The sequence below is a fragment of the Scleropages formosus genome, chromosome 9 (genome assembly GCF_900964775.1).
Source record: "Scleropages formosus chromosome 9, fSclFor1.1, whole genome shotgun sequence".
In the NCBI taxonomy this organism is placed as follows: Eukaryota; Metazoa; Chordata; class Actinopteri; order Osteoglossiformes; family Osteoglossidae; genus Scleropages; species Scleropages formosus.
The window spans coordinates 28,818,449-28,834,313 of NC_041814.1; the positions used below are offsets into that span (position 1 = coordinate 28,818,449).

General features: G+C 44.4%; 1 protein-coding gene across 4 annotated transcripts in view; it reads left to right on the plus strand.

Annotated features, from left to right (window-relative positions):
* The window catches only part of dnajb6b (DnaJ heat shock protein family (Hsp40) member B6b), a 34,445-nt gene extending 19,055 nt beyond the window's left edge, over positions 1-15,390 (plus strand). For 3 of the 4 annotated variants that reach the window (XM_029254706.1, XM_029254707.1, XM_029254705.1), the window contains exons 4-10: positions 60-119; positions 461-568; positions 3,346-3,483; positions 3,876-4,026; positions 5,003-5,073; positions 13,462-13,626; positions 15,051-15,390. In XM_029254706.1, coding sequence (XP_029110539.1) covers positions 60-119; positions 461-568; positions 3,346-3,483; positions 3,876-4,026; positions 5,003-5,073; positions 13,462-13,626; positions 15,051-15,148 — 791 coding nt within the window. In that variant the 3' untranslated portion in view covers positions 15,149-15,390. Of the gene's footprint in view, positions 1-59; positions 120-460; positions 569-3,345; positions 3,484-3,875; positions 4,027-5,002; positions 5,603-13,461; positions 13,627-15,050 lie in introns of those variants that run through there. The other variant, XM_018756858.1, reaches the window with a different exon arrangement.
* The last annotated feature ends 475 nt before the right edge of the window (positions 15,391-15,865 follow it).

Here is a 15,865-nt window from a genome sequence, read left to right on the forward strand (position 1 = left end):
TACCATGTCGTGCTTTATATAAAAGATGGTCTTCAGCTAATATTTGTTTTGTCTTGCAGCAAACAAGAGGGACATATATGATCGATATGGTAAAGAAGGCTTGTCTGGAAACGGTGGAGGTAAAGTCTTGTTTTCCTACTTGTATATTCCTCATGTCAAGGAATGGTGAACCCAGCAGTTAATAGCAACTGGATTCAAGTCTGAAGCTTCCATTCTGAGATTCAGTGGAAGTTACATGTGGGAATTAAATTGGATAACTCTGTAATCTTATTAAAGTATTCAGTATTATGGTCTATTGAGGATGTGGTTGCATTCCACTAGCAAAGAACCATTGGACTTCACTGCTTCTACATTTTCCTGTGAAGCACAATTGAGATGTATGTTTTTATTACAATGGATTATAAGCAGTTCACCTCCTTCCACAATCAAAAGTTCTTTCGGTTTCATTTGTGTGGTCTAGGACACTACCACAACGGTGACCCGTTCCGGGGGGTCTTCACGTTCCGAAACCCAGAAGACGTCTTCAGGGAATTCTTTGGCGGTCGAGACCCATTTGCAGATTTCTTTGGTGAGTCTTTCTTCATTGCCCAAATCTGTGGGTGGCATGGTGACCGAGGAAGCACTGGACGAAAAGTAGAATGTAAACGGTTACACTGCTGTGTTCTGTTTTAGAATTGATTGATGCTATTAGATGTGTTCATTGTTATATTAGTGCACTGAAAAGCTGTGTTATCTGATCTGTGGCACATGGCAGAGCTTTACTAGAACTATATCTTGGTCTTCATGGTGTCCTCGGCCCAGCAAGGTTATTGTGGAGTGGAAAGTCTGGGTCAGTAGAACAATGGATACCTGTCATCTTGTTTAAACTTGAATTTGGTATTTAGTCTGGATGTTTTGACAAACTTGTTACAGTTGCAGTGATGTAACAAAAGGCTTATGAATCAATCTGGGGATGGTTTTGGCGTGTTTGAGACGTTTGAAATTCACATTTCACAGGTAGGTGGGGAAGCTGCTGTGTCTGAATTGGGACCTGGTCACTCGTGTTGTAAGGAGCAGTTGGATGACCTTGCTGCTGAATGTTTCCTGTCCCTTTGCATTCAAAATTCAGTTGAAAATGGCAGATGCTATCGGTCTGGAAAACGCTAGAACATCTATCAGAAAGCCTGCACCTCCCCCAAAGCTGCCATGTTAGTTTTCCTGTTTACATTTCATAGAGATTCCGGAGCAACGGTAAAATCATTGTTAGCAAGGCTGTTAAACAATAGCCGCTATAGCCAGTGCTGAAAACTTCATTCAGCCGTTAGTCCATTTTTTTTGTCCAGCAAAAAGCACTTGTAGAAAATCTGCTGACTGCAGCAGGTTCTTGTTTGCTTGCTGCTTTTCTTTAGGACCAGAACTGAAGATCAGGCTTTCTGTTGTGGTAAATGCTGTGTGTTCAGTTAAAGAATGGTGTTCATTTCTTTCACACGCACACACAGGTCTAAATAAGGAGACGAGTCCCTAGCCCCATAGCTAGGTGCCAATGTAAGCTAATGCATCATTCTGCTGGAATGTGATGAAAATAGACTCCATGGAAACGGCCAGAGGCAACTGAGTTTACCCATCGTTATGTTGTTCCTGCTGTGGAATCGACATGGTGGCCTTTCAATTTCTTTGACCAAACAAGTGTCCAAGTGTACAAGATCAGGACCATAAGTTGGGTTTCTGATTGTAAATCAAACATCAATGGTCATTAGATGATTGTTATACTTGCAGGACTGTGTCAACCTAGTACTCAGGCAAGCAAATTGGAAACTTATTTGGGATGCCTAGGGGTTTGTGTGCAAAACTGTTTTCTATATTTAAACTGCAAAGGACACAGCAGCTGCTCCTCCTCCTCACCCTGTCCTATCCAGCAAGATGCCCAGGCATGAAGATCTCTGGAGAGACCAATCAAGGATGTGTCCTGAACTTCCCCCTGACTATATAACCAGCTGATGGTGTCAGCCTGTGGTCATGAGAAGCCCTCGTGGTAGTTGCGTCTAGATGCAGCCTAAGTTACTGAGTGGCCTGAGCAGAACCTTACCGCAGGCAGTATGGAGTACTCAGGATTGCTGTCGTCGTTCCTGGCAGCAGGGGCTTTTGATTCTCTTCCAGTGGATCTAGTCCAGAGTTTGTCATTCTGGAGAGTTCCCCTGGGCTAACATCTGTGGGTCTTAGTAGGGATGACAGCTTTTTTGGGACTGAAGGTAATATTGGTGAAGGAATTCTATATCTGACCAAGAGTCTGCCAGTTGTATTCACTAAAGATAACTTACGTTGCTTTCTTTCTCAATGTGAATTTCTACACTAAAAACATTCAGCTGTTTAGTTGGGTGGTGTAAAATTATATGTGATGGCAGTCACGCTGGGTAGTTGTCACCAGGGTAACATGAAGCTTGTTCAGCTTTTTGCATGTATTTGAGTATTATATGCTACTCTTATGCTTTAGTGTAAAAACCAACACTAAGCAACTCTACAATCCATGACCTAGATTGTTGCGCAATTAAGAGCATGTCTACTGGGGATTTCAAATGGGGAATTGGCACAAGGCATCAGATAGGCCACCAAGAACATGAATAAGTGCACGCCAGAGACACCTTCCTCTGGCCTCATTCTGCTTTGGTCTGAAGGACAATTTGGTATCCTCTGAATTTCTTATTAAATGGAATAGCAGATTTCCTCTTTTGTAAAATATTTGCTGTGGAGAATGTGACCTGTTTACCTGCCAAGCCCATAGGTAGAAATAAAGAGCACCCAAAACAGAACCAGAGAGTGGAATCACTTTAATCAGCTCACTTCTGTGGTATTTACAGCTAGTGTTGGTGATTAAAATAACAGTAGGAAGATGTTGATAGATAAAATTGGCAACATGGTGGCACAACGAGAAACACTGCTGTCTTACAGCACCTGGGTGGTGCCAGAGAACGTGGGTTTGATCCCCGCTCAGCCTGTGTGGAGTTTGCATGTTTTCCTTGTGTCTGCATGGGTTTCCCTCGGGTGCTCCGGTTTCCTCCCACAGTCCAGAGACATGTTGTTCCGGTTCCCCCATAGTGTGCGAGTGACAGAGAGGGTGTGTGTGTGTGTGTGTGTGCCACTTATGTATGGATGAGTGACGCAGTATAAGTCACCATGGTGAATAAGGTGTGTGGGGTAGTAACACTACATAGTATCCGTTGTAAGTCGCTTTGGAGAAAAGTGTCTGCTAAGTGAATAAATGTAAAATAAAAAGCATTAGGATTACAGAGGATGGTCTTGTACCTTTGGAAACGTGGTGGCAGTACTCTGAGTCGCTCCACTTCAATGTCTTCCATAATCTCTGTGCAGATGACCCTTTCGACGACCCCTTCTTTGGTGGTGGGCGGAGCCATCATCGCGGCATGAGTCGGAATCGAATGGATGGGCCTTTCTTTGCGGGATTTGGAGGTTTTCCTTTCGGGGGCGGTTTCTCAGGGTTCGACACAGGTGGGTCTTCATACTTTTTCAAATTAGCTTTTAAAATGACAGAAGGACTCCCAAAAATGTATAAAGTGGAAAATTATGGATATTCAAAATTCCGTTGGATTGTACCAAAATGCTGTGGAAGAAACTGTAGATGAACAACCAGCACTTGTGTAGCTGTTAAATAATCGTGTTGGTGTGTGAAGTTAGGCTGAAGATCACAGTTTGCTGTTGATGTATAAGCTTTGAAAATGCGCTCTAGTACAGGAAGTAGTAAACATTTCGGTTTAGAACCTTTCACAGTGATGTTTGTGTTGACATGTAGGTGTAGATCCAGAGGCACTGGTGTGTGTGTGTGTGTGTGTGTCAGACAGCTGGGTCCTATTGGCTCTGATCTGCCCTTACCCTTTCTGCAGGTTTCTCCTCCTTCAGCTCAATAGGTGGCAGCGGCGGCTTTGCTTCATTCTCCTCGTCGTCATTCGGTGGTGGTGGTGGTGGAATGGGGAACTTCCGCCAAGTGTCCACCTCTACCAAATTCATCAATGGAAGAAAAATCACAACAAAGAGGTACAAAGTAGCTTTTGTCTTTTAAAGAAGCTGAGAATGTCTGTGTACTGTGAAATGCCTGATTATACTTTTCATTTTTAATGCATCAAAATGTCTGTCTCAGCAAACATTTCAGATGTGCCCATATAGACTTCCCTGGCATAATTAGTGCACTTCCTGAAAGTGTGCTAGAAAGGTGAATCTTGTAAAACAAATTCTTAATTACTATTGAGTCACAAAAAGTGCACCTGTTTTTCACCAAACAACTTCTGTTTTATCATACAGACAAATCTCATTCACAACCGTGTCAACAATATTACTGTATTACCTAATAAGGCAGTTCTCATAATTACTGTAATCACTTGTAAACGCTACTAACCCTTCTCTGCTGAAAAGTGTTTAAAGTATCATTTGGGGTAAATGGAAGTCATTCTTAATGACATTCTTTCAAGAGAATTGAGTTTCATCATTTCAAGTCTTAAGCCAATACGAAGGGCTTTCCTTTGCCTTTTGAGTATCTTTTCGCACTTTTTGTTTTTAAGTTTAGGAAAAGGGTTAAAGATTATGCTTTTACAGTAGCATGAAAAGTCATGGCAACAAGACCACTGAAATTCGGAGGAGAAACTTGGGTCCTGCGTGGAGGGCCACTGCCCGCCTTGTACGGTGCATCACGTCACCAAGGCTCATGAATTAAGTCTGTTTCTGTATTCTGATTCTTGTGGGAGCTGATACCTGCAATTTTTAGGGTACAGATGTGCTCATAAGTCCAAATTCTCGTTATACAAGCTCTTGCTTTGTGAGGGAAGACTTTTCCAAGATGTTCCAAATGAAATTTTAAAGTATGCATTCAGAAGCAGAAGTGTCAGTATGTATTGCTTGTGCAGCTGTCATTTCGGGAACTATGAAAATGTTAGGTTTTCATTCTTGCAATGTCCATTTCATTGTTGCATTAATAATGCAGTAATAATGAGGACGTTCAACTCTACGTTCCGTGCAGGATTGTAGAGAACGGACAGGAGCGCGTCGAGGTGGAAGAGGACGGCCAGCTAAAATCTCTCACTGTCAATGGTAAGGAGCAGCTCTTGCGATTGGATAACAAGTAACCTGGTGATGAGCGGCGAGTGGAGCGCTCCGACCCGGGACGAATGCTCCAGCGCTGTGCAGATGTACATCCGCGTGCGTCCCCTCCCTCCCCTGCACCTGTGCCGACCCTCCCCACCCCCATAGACCTCCTTTAGTGTACCGTTCCTGCAAAAGGCGTCTCCATCTTAGTTGAAGAAATTCATTTTTCTGGATGGTAACTTATTGTAAATTTAATTCGTTCCATTTAACTTTTGTGTGGGACCATTGTGTTATTAGGACCATAAGATACAGGGTTATTTTTTTCTTTTCTTTTGTTTGGTTTTGTTTTTGCGCACACTTTGCTGCGTTGCTGTTACACTTGGATTATCTGTTGCCTTTCTGGCTGTTGTTGGAGCACATCAATGTTATACCTGAATAAAGCATGACTTCTTTTCACCATCTCAACTGTTCCAGTAGAGACCTTAACCCTCACTTAATAGTTACACACCTGTTTAAAAAGTTTCTAACAATCTACCATTTTCTTTTGTACATGCTTATATATTAATAAATTAATTATATTAATATGCACTTATTTGGATGTGTTTTCTTTCTTTGCTGCATGATTTCCAGTGATAGTAGTTCTTTATATTAATGTTATGACGTAACAATTCAGACCTAATTAAAACAACACCACAGAAGTTTGTATTTTGTTTAATCAGTTTACAATCAATAAATGAAAGTTTTGGGGTTTTTTTTTTTTTTTTTTTACCGTTGTGTGTGATTCTCAGTGTCCTTTGCTTGCTGTCACTTTCTCACATGGCCTGACAGCACTACCCCACCGCTTGCCTGAAACACGCTTTCATCTGCACATCACCACAGTGTGGAATGCACTCGCTTATACACACTAAATACCGTGGTCATGGCTGTTCCTACCACCTGTTGCGTTGGTGCAAGGATGGCCCTTCACTGTGAGTTTTCATTCCGAGTGTCTTTTAGAAATAATTTATTAAATTTGTTCAGACTACTGGACCAGGATTAGAGACTTGAAGGGGAATTAAAAGCTAACAGAGCTGCTCAGAGGGACGGGTGAAATGGATAATTCCTGTATGGGGGACGGATCTCATTCTCTACGATACACCTTGAATCTGCTTCCTTTCCCAATACCGGTCATCATTACTCTGGAATTAAGTCACTTTCAGGATTAGCGGCACCCAGATAGTGGTAATGAGCGTTAAGCATTGTGATGCTGATCGTCTGTGCCACCCTAACCACATCCACGAGGATCTAATTCGGTTTGTCAAGGACATTTCTACAGAAAACCTGCTTACATATCTTCAGTCTGTATCCTTGTCTAGACTCTGCAAAAGAGGCTAATGGACAGAACTTAGCTGATAAAGTTACGCTCACTTTCCTCCATGACTGTCCTCGGGTGTGTATGAGAGCAAGTCCCGTCCCTGCTCACTATTTCCACACACTTCTATTGAGCATTATTGTTGTTGACCATCAAAAACACTAAAAACTGCATGGTGTTATAAAGTGAGTTTATTAGCTATTGAAGGCCTGTGGTACCATCCAAGAATCATTTGTTTATTAATGTACCTTTTTTCTCAAGGGCATGTTAGTGTTTTAGCCACTTATATAGCAGGGTGATTTTTTTTTTTTTGCTGTATGTTCTGAGTAAATGCCTTGATCAAGGGTACTGCAGGGGGAGTAGAGGTTCAGCGTGTAACCTTGAGGTTGTAATGTGACCGGTTTACCCACTGCCCTACCTGGTGCCTGTAAGTAACCAGATTACATGTATTTGTGTCCACGTGGAAGTCGAGTCGAGGGGCCGTACACGTCAGGCGTGAAGAGGCTGCAGCTCTTAGCTGTCATTTCAGAGTGCATGTGATAAAATTGTTTCACATTGTTATTGATTTGTTACCACTTGCTTCCAAAGTAATTTAGTGACTGTGAGATCTGTTTATGTATCTTGATTTTTCTGGTTTTTCTTAACTTTTAGTTCAGAGTAATTAAGTGCCTTCACCTTTGTGGAGGTTGCTAGGCATCATGGCGTCCTCTCCCTAGCTCCTGTCATGGCTGATGACTAGACAGATTGCGTGCACATCTGAGGGCCAGTGGAGTGGAGAACTGAGAGGCCGAGAGCATTTTTAGCATAACCTTTACTTGCAAAGTGATTTTTTTTAAAAGTAGTCAGTCTTGTGTGGCCTAACATACAGATTTTAAATTACTTTTTTCTGCGCTTTATGTGCTTGACCAGAAATAATTGCCATCATGATGAAGACAACATATTAAGTTTTAAATATAGTTTGCGTTTGATAAGTTATGCTGCCAGAAGTTCCAGACTAATAGCTTTTATTTGTGAGTTTTAATTAAGTAGTCACGGCAGTAATGAAGCACTGGCACCATCTTCTGGTTGCACGCCGTGTTGGTTTAGTGATTTAAAAAATTGATCTCTAATAGAGCAAGGGGTGGTTAAAGTACTGCACCATTTCATTATAATGAAAATTGACTAAAATTTTTATAAGTGTTTTTGCAGTTTTTGTGTTTCATACAAATCTCAGCAATGTGGCCTCAGATGTAATATTTTAATTACCAGCAGGGGGCGTCTTCGTGTCATTTTTGTTGTCCGTCCGTCCATCCATCCATCGCCCCACTCACTGTACATCACGAGCACCAGCCACTAGGCTTCACACCACATGGGGGTGATTGTTATGCTTTCATTATGGACTAATGTGAGAAATTAAGTTTTTCATACATTTCAACATGCTGTGTTTCACAGACTGTTAAACTGTGAGTGCAGAAGGTAACAGTAAATTGTCTACGTTCTCCTGCATTAGACAGCATGTTACTGAGGTGTGTTTATTGACATACATCTACATTTATTAATTTACAACACACAACTCGCTTTATTATAACTTGACAAAAAAAGCTACTTTCAAATGAGCATATAAAATGAATGTGCCTTACCAGGTTTTGCATAGCATGTCCACAATACTAGACAATTTACTGTTGCTCAGGTGAATGCAGCAGCCTAATAGATGAGTCATTATGTTGAGGAGTGGGGGGGTTGTGGGTTTGAGGGAGATGAGGGACGAGTCCTTCCTCGCGTTGCAATCAGATTATTGATTTGTGCGACTTCCTTAAAGATCAACAGTCTCTACTTATCGGTGTGATACAAACCCCTTTTGTTGTGCTTGTTTTAGGAGGGATCACTTACATGTTTGCAGTCTCCTCAACCGCACACAGTCTCAGCAGGATCGAAAAACCAACCGCGTCAAACTTTTCAGGAAGCCAGTATGTGCGTTCACTGTGGCTGGGGGTGTGTTGACGTGCCCTTCCGTCAGGCCGATCGCATTAAATACGCTCAAGAGCATCGCGGAAGCGGCCCGAACGGGACGGAATGACCATCGGAAGGTTACAAGGCGGCTCTCAACACATTCCTTCGCGTTGCGAAGGCCGCCGAGTCGCATTGAGGGCCTAACGCCTCTCGTTCCCAGCCTCATCTCTCCTCTCTCAAGTGTGTGAAAGTGAGCTCTGAGTACCCTCCGCTGGGACTCGAGCCTTTCGTGCAATCAGGAGCGGCGAGGCGTCGAGAATGGGCCTTCCGTACGGCCGCACGAACCCGTCCGCGCCTTTCATTTCGTATTCCGCTATGGCGACGGCGTGGGCAGAGCGCAGATCAGAGATGAGCGCGAGGGTCCACCTACGCACTTTCCCGCTTGCCGTTCCTCTGGTACCCCGACTCGAGGAGCAGCTGCTGTTTTATTGATGACTGCACACAGTTTCAACTGCACTCTGCTGTCGCTTCTCCTCCTTCAGTCTCACTCCCCTTCTCAAGCAGCGCCGTCGACCTCGGGTCCTTATGCGGCCCTGTGTGAATATGTCACCTGGGGCTGATGCTACCCCACAATCCACTTGTTCCACACCTGACCTGCAAGTCACAATCAACTGAAAGCTCTTTGCTCTTGAACCCCTGTCATAGACCCCTAAGTCAGATACAAACTACTACCATTATTGGCAGTGTTACACTTTCCAAAATTTAGACAGCTATGTTTTCAGTGCTGGGGTACAGATGAGAGCTGCCTTTCCTGATGTTTGACCAGACAACCTTGTGGTCACAAGTCCAGTTGCACACACACGCACATTGACTGAAACCGTCTATCTCAACCAGGACTGCGGCAAACTGGAGCCCAACCCGGCAACACAGGGCATAAGGCTGGAGTGGGAGGGGACACACGCAGGACAGGACGCCAGTCCATCACAAGGCATCCTAAGCTGGACTTGAACCCCAGACCCACTACACACTAGGACCCGGTCAAACCCGCTGCACCACCGTGCCCCGCTGTAGTAGTAGTAATGATAGTAATGCATAGATATTATAGATAATAACTTTTATTCTTTACTCAAATAAAATTGGACAGTTAAAAGACACCCAGATGTATCACTGTAAAACATTCAAAGGTGTTCAGATGCAGGCGGTTTGAGTTTAAAAATGCAACAGTATGACAGCATTGCGAGAGTCTGGTGTGACATCCAGACTACGCGTTTCTAATGGCACGACATGAACACAGTATTTTCTGTGTGATCACGGTAAAATTTCCCCACCAGCTCCACTGTAATTAAGGATGCAATCCTCGTTGCAAAACAACAAATTGTACACGTTGCAGTGCCTCTGCTAAGTCCACATGTTCGGATGATATTTTCAGAAATTTTTCTGGAAAACTGGTGTAAAGATGTACCTTCTTTACGTTTATTAATTCAGCCATTTTTTTTCTTTAAAGCAAGGCGCAGAAAAGGACTAAAGTTTATGAACAGCAGACATGGGATCAGTACACAGCTTGTTTGTCTGATACCGCCATGTAGCTGATTCACAGCCCTCGAGTAGCTGCCTGTAGAAGTAACATTGAAATAGCAAATACAGACACAATCGTAGTAGACGGTGTTGGACTCCATGTAGCTGTCAGGAGATCAGAAAAGAAATTGGGTCTGAGATGGACTTTGAGACCTTCCTTGATTTCTGGGAGGGATTCAGCAGCTCTGAGGGATTGAGAGCTCATTCCACCAGCTCGGGGCCAAAACTGACACCTATGGACTTTCAGGTTGATCTCCTTATGAGTTGAACTGCACTCTTGCTGGAGTATAGGGAGTAAAAGAAAAAAGTCATGTGCAATGGTATCAACAATAACAGTATTATGAAAAGAGCATAACTGGAAAATATGGGTTAAGATTTTAAGATAGAAAAATGTAATTCCTAGTCATACCTCCTCTCTGTGACACCCCCACCCACCTGCTCATGGGCTGGTCTCACCACGATTGGCCTTCCAGGTTCTGACGGACGCCTGGGCGTGTGCGACAAAGATACCTCGCGCCTCCCATTTCCCGCCTCCAGCCTCCAGGTCTCTCGACCAGCTCCGTGTGTCAGTCAAATCGCCCATTACAGCAGCAGAAGCCGACCGTTGTGCCCCACCGGGAGTCACGCACAAAGGACAATAGCTGGCAACCCCCAGTGAACAGCGTAATGTGACATGTTCCTCTGTCTTCAGCCATCAAAATGCAGTTGAGTCTTACATCTTGAGGAAGGGCACACATGTCTCAAAACACTTTGAAATGCTTCGGAATGAGTCGTTGGGCTCTTTTGTTCAAAGTAATTAAATAATGATCGATTATCCTGCAACGTGAGTTCCGTTTCCCCTCTGGGGACCTCTTTTTATAACCCAGCTAATGAACGACCAAACAGCAGAAGCAAATATTGATCAACAAAGATGGGGGGGCCACAACAACATAAAGAGCCAAGTAGTTAATCTTGGGGTAACCGGTAGTTTCTTTGCATTTTCTCATTTTGAAAAATTAATGCACCTTTGATGGCTGTCTTCATATACAGTGTGCTGTTCGTTCGTAGTTGCAAGGAAAGGGGAGTCAGCAGGGTCACTTCTAATTGGACTTCTCTTCATTTCTCACAGAGGGCTGTTTCTCATTCGTACCCCTATCCCTAGACATGCACACGACTTCCAATGAACGCTACGTACAAGTATCCGCCCACACGCAACCCATGGCTCCTTCTGTCGCCCTCCTTCTGTTAGCCTCACGGAGGGGTCCGTGTGCCGTTCTCCCGGGGAAATAATTAGTGTCGATGAAATAAAGTCATCCTTCTCCCGGCATTCAGTGTCAGGCGGTCACTGGGTTTCATTATCGAATCCATTCCCTGAATAAGGCTGGGGAATTTCTCGCCAGCTGATCACAGGAGAGTGGAGCGCTGCGGATCATATCGCTTTCAATAAACGGATGCATTTAATACGAGCGTTTCCAGACCACGGCTGTTTGTGTCAGGTGTCAGCGCGGGCAGACTGGCCCTTATTGATGAGATCAGACCTTTAAAAAAAAAAAAAGAATAAAGAAAAAAGAAAGCGATACCCAAAGCGGTTCACCTCTTCGGTAATGCGCATCGCATGGTGATGCCACATGGTTTTCATGGCGCCCCGCTGGGGCCTGGCGGCTCAAGGGCCACTAATTGCTGGTGCTCCTCCACGTGACCTCCACTCTCGAAAGGCGCGGTTTGATATTTTGCGCTAATGCAAGTGACATGCAGGAGGCGGCGCGCCTGTTAAATATTTGCAGGAGTGCTGAAAGGTACCGGGGACCTTTGCTAAATGAAAGGTGCTCCAGCCACAGAGCATCTGGAGCGCTTTTCTTCTCCACTCTTTCTTTAATTACACAGCACAATGGCGATGTAATCTGCCTGTAATCTCACAATATAATCACTCCCCCCCCCCCTTCCTGTCTTTTTCCTCTGTCCCTAATTCAATATAAATGTAAATTACAGACAGAAAGGAATAGAGAAATCTCTCTTTTTTATTTACATGACTAACCACCATAAATTGTGCTGTATGAAATATAAATGGAATATAAAAGGCAGGCACATGAAAGGAAAGAGGCTGCTCCAGGGTATATTTGAACTTTCATCACATTTGTCTTTGGCGGTTTGTTCTGGTACGCTAATTGTTTTCATATTTTACGGACACAGTATAAACAAAGGTCTGATTTATGTCTCGTTGTACTACACCTCGCCAAGGAACCGTGGAAAACAGTTTCAAAAATGATACAGAAAATAGGATACAATATATGCCCGTTTTCATCTATATATTGCAAGTAGTACAAAACATCCATCATTACAGTTTCCATTGTGAAATTTAATCTAAAAATATAACGAGCTATCTACATGCTACAATACAAATGATGGTACGACGATTAATGAATGTATTATTAATATTTTGTTTTGAGACCAATTTCTAAATTCTTACACTTTGCATTTTGAAATACAGAAAGGTATAATATGAAAAAATATACTACCGTGTTTAAAAGTAAAAAAAAAAAAAAACTTAAAAAAATAAGTAGTAAATCAGACAAATAGGACTGGGAGAAAAGAGAGCAACGCCCACACTGCAGGTCTTGTTTGTCTTATCAACAGGCCAATATTAATCGCACATCTGGCACTGTGCTAAAAGTCTGAATTATTATAATTCAAAATGAATCTGCGCATCACAGTCATTTATATTATAACTAAGGGGTATTTAGGAATGAAAGTGTTGCTGCATCACAGCCTGAGATCCACCTGCTGACTTGGTTAAGTGGATTGGAAGCAGGGTTGAGGTTGCATATATATACTGTATATATATATATATATATATGTGTGTGTGTGTATGTATGTATTTAAAAAATCAAAATAGAGGGGACACATATTTATTAAATATGGATTATTTTCAATACAAAGGCCCCTCCCACTGTAGTACCACTGATCAGAGAACTTACTGTGAATTACTACAGTAAAGGTGTAAATGGGTGAGTAACTGTAAAGCTGATTAGTTACCACTTTAAGTCTCTCTGGACAAACGTATGAACTATATAAATAAGAAAATGTGTCCTTAATGTACTTAGAACTATATTTTGGGATATGAGCAGTATACACACACCCTTTCTGAACCCAGCAACACAGGGCGTAAGGGACACACCCAGGATGGGACGCCAGTCCGCCGCAAGGCACCCCAAGCAGGGCTTGAACCCCAGACCTACCGGAGAGCAGGACCCGGTCCAACCCACTGCACCACTGTGCCACCACGCCCCTGCCTATGAGTAGCATAGTGTTTGGAAATAATATTTCCATTATTTATTGGTACCGAAATGGTGAAATACTCTATATAGCTGAGATTTAATTTAGCATATATTAGTGTATTACTAGAAAACTAATATTGGATGTATTAGTAACTATTAGCTTTTGTTGAACTGAGAATAGAACACCCAGCTATTATACACGTCCCACCCTGGAGCACAACCTCCGTTCATGCATGTTAATCACCTTCTTCTCATTGGCCTCCATCCTCTTCATTCCACCCCCAGGTGTGCATGACCTGGAAGCCTTAGAGGATGAGCGCCGCTCTCGCAGGCAGAACATGCTGACCGCCGCCCCCTCGGTACCGCGCTACCTGAGGAACGGCCCCCAGAGCGCCGCCGAGGAAGAGGAAGAGCGTGGCTCTCCCAGCCCCATGCCGGGCCAGTCCAGAGGTGTGCCCCCCGTGCGCCTCTTCGCTCCTGGGGGAGGAAAATGCAGAGGGCGGAATTTCTATGTTGCAGACAATTTTTGGATTTCGCCGTTTGTTTTCGCGTTTTCTCGAACCCTTGGGTCACGTGGGCGACCTGAGCGGACCGTCGATGCTCTGAACGGGAGATGCCGTCTGCAAAGTAGTTCAGGTCTGGCAGCCGGTGCCCATTTGATGAACTCGCTCATTTTCACCGTAGTAAATCCACGTTCGTGGTGCAGGCGCCGTATTCGGTCCGTGTGTTTGGGACGGCGGTTTAGATGCGGTCCGAGAGGGCAACGGGGCCTCTTCGAAGGCTGGCTTTGCTCTGAAGGAACCGACACCCTGACGAAACCTCCTTCCACTTGTACTTGGTCGCCGATCGACTCCGAGCATGAAAACACACTGATATGGACTTAACTGCCTCCTTCGGCGCCCCTTAGGGACCGTCATGTAGTGGAAGTAATTGCTCTCGTCCCGTTATTTGGTTTCCTGATATTTGGCTTTTCACGTATCCCGTGAGCGATTTCATCACCCGGTTTTTTGATATTCGGTCGGTTTTCAGGAACGAATTTGGATCAGTTACCAGGGTTAAGTGCACCTTGGACAACTAGTGGTATAGGGGCTAGGGTTGCTCCCTTTGGCCCCCAGGGTCACAGGTTCAAATCTCACCTCTAGCAGTAGTACCCTTGAGCAAGGTACTTACCTGGGATTGCTCTAGTACAATTACCCAGCTGTACAAATGGGTAAATAACTGTAAGTTGCTTTGGAGGAAACTGTCAACTAAATGCGTGTAAATAAAAATGTAAGAAAAAAGCCTATAGATGTTGATATTGTGATAAAGAGAATAAGTAAGATGCTGGGGTAAAGCAGAATCTCTTATCTGAAGGTAAGTGACATGTTTTCATAAGTAGCTTCGCTGAAACTGCATACCTCCCTTAATTAAAGACTCATTATTAGTGCATGGTATTTGTGTCTTTGCTTAATTTTATGGTTTTCACTGATTAAAAGGCACTTCTTGACCTCAGAAAATGTGGGAAAAGCTCTGTCTTGATTTCTTTCATTATTAATATTATTCTTTTAATAATAATACTAATAATAATATGTTATTTAAATTCATTGTGACTCTTTTTACTATTTAAATGTGTGTTTTAAATGCACTGCTGCGATCGGTTGTGTTATTGGCGACCCCAGGGAAGGTGTGTGTGTGTGTGTGTGTGTGTGTGTGTGTGTGTGATCGTCCATGTGGTGTGAGGCGCCAGAGAGCACCGAAGAATGACGTGTGTCATTTTAGCTCCGCCCTTTAAGAACGGCCTTGCTGATGCTTTTGTTTGTGCCACATCGAAGATGCGCGGCGATTCAGCGGCGCCCCCCCGAGCAGTGCGCTTAATGGGCGCCGTCTCTCCTCAGGGCACACGGACAGCAAGAGGAGGAAGCCGTGGCTCAGGGAGGAGGCCAAAAAGAAAAAGACCCCCCGGGTGACGCATCGGACGGGCTTCTGGTTTTAGGAGCGCAGCCCCCCGTGGAGCCGAGGAAGGGCGGAGGCCACCTGGAGAAGCGCGCACCGCCGATGGCGCCGGCTGTCTCGGCACACGCCCCGCCCCGTCCCGCCCCCCTGCCCCGCCCTCCCTCGACTCACCGGGCCATCCCGGGCCTTCTCCCGGCGCTGTCTTCCCGATCTCCGTTAGCGAGTGCGCGTCCAGTCTGTAATCCCTGTCTCCATCTGCTCTGTGTCCCCCCCCCCCCCCCCGCCCCCGACCGACCCCCCGCTCCGATCTCCCATCTCGTTTCCACCTGTGCAACCGGGTGTCTCTCTTGGGACGCAGCCTGCAATGTACAGCTCTAGTTTGCATGAATGAACATGAAATTATAATGTTATAAAAAATCTAAAAAAAAAAAATTTTCTTGTAAAGTTTTAGTCTTAGAGGCTGTGATTTTTCTGCCCTTTGACCCCTGCCTCTCTCTAATCACGTGACCCAATGTTGAGTTGCAGCACCTAGAGCCCGCAAGTGCTCGAGAGACGCTCGACCCATACAGAATAACTATCACACATACGGATCCATCCCATCATGCACCAGTAGTCAACCGCATGCAGTCCAAGAGCAGGAGGAGGCCGTGCTTTTCTGCGAGATATTCTAGAAAGAGGCAGACAGTTAAGGAGATGCAGGTCGGCGCTACGATAAAGTCCGAACGGTTAATGCGGCGACTGTGTGAACAAAGCAGGT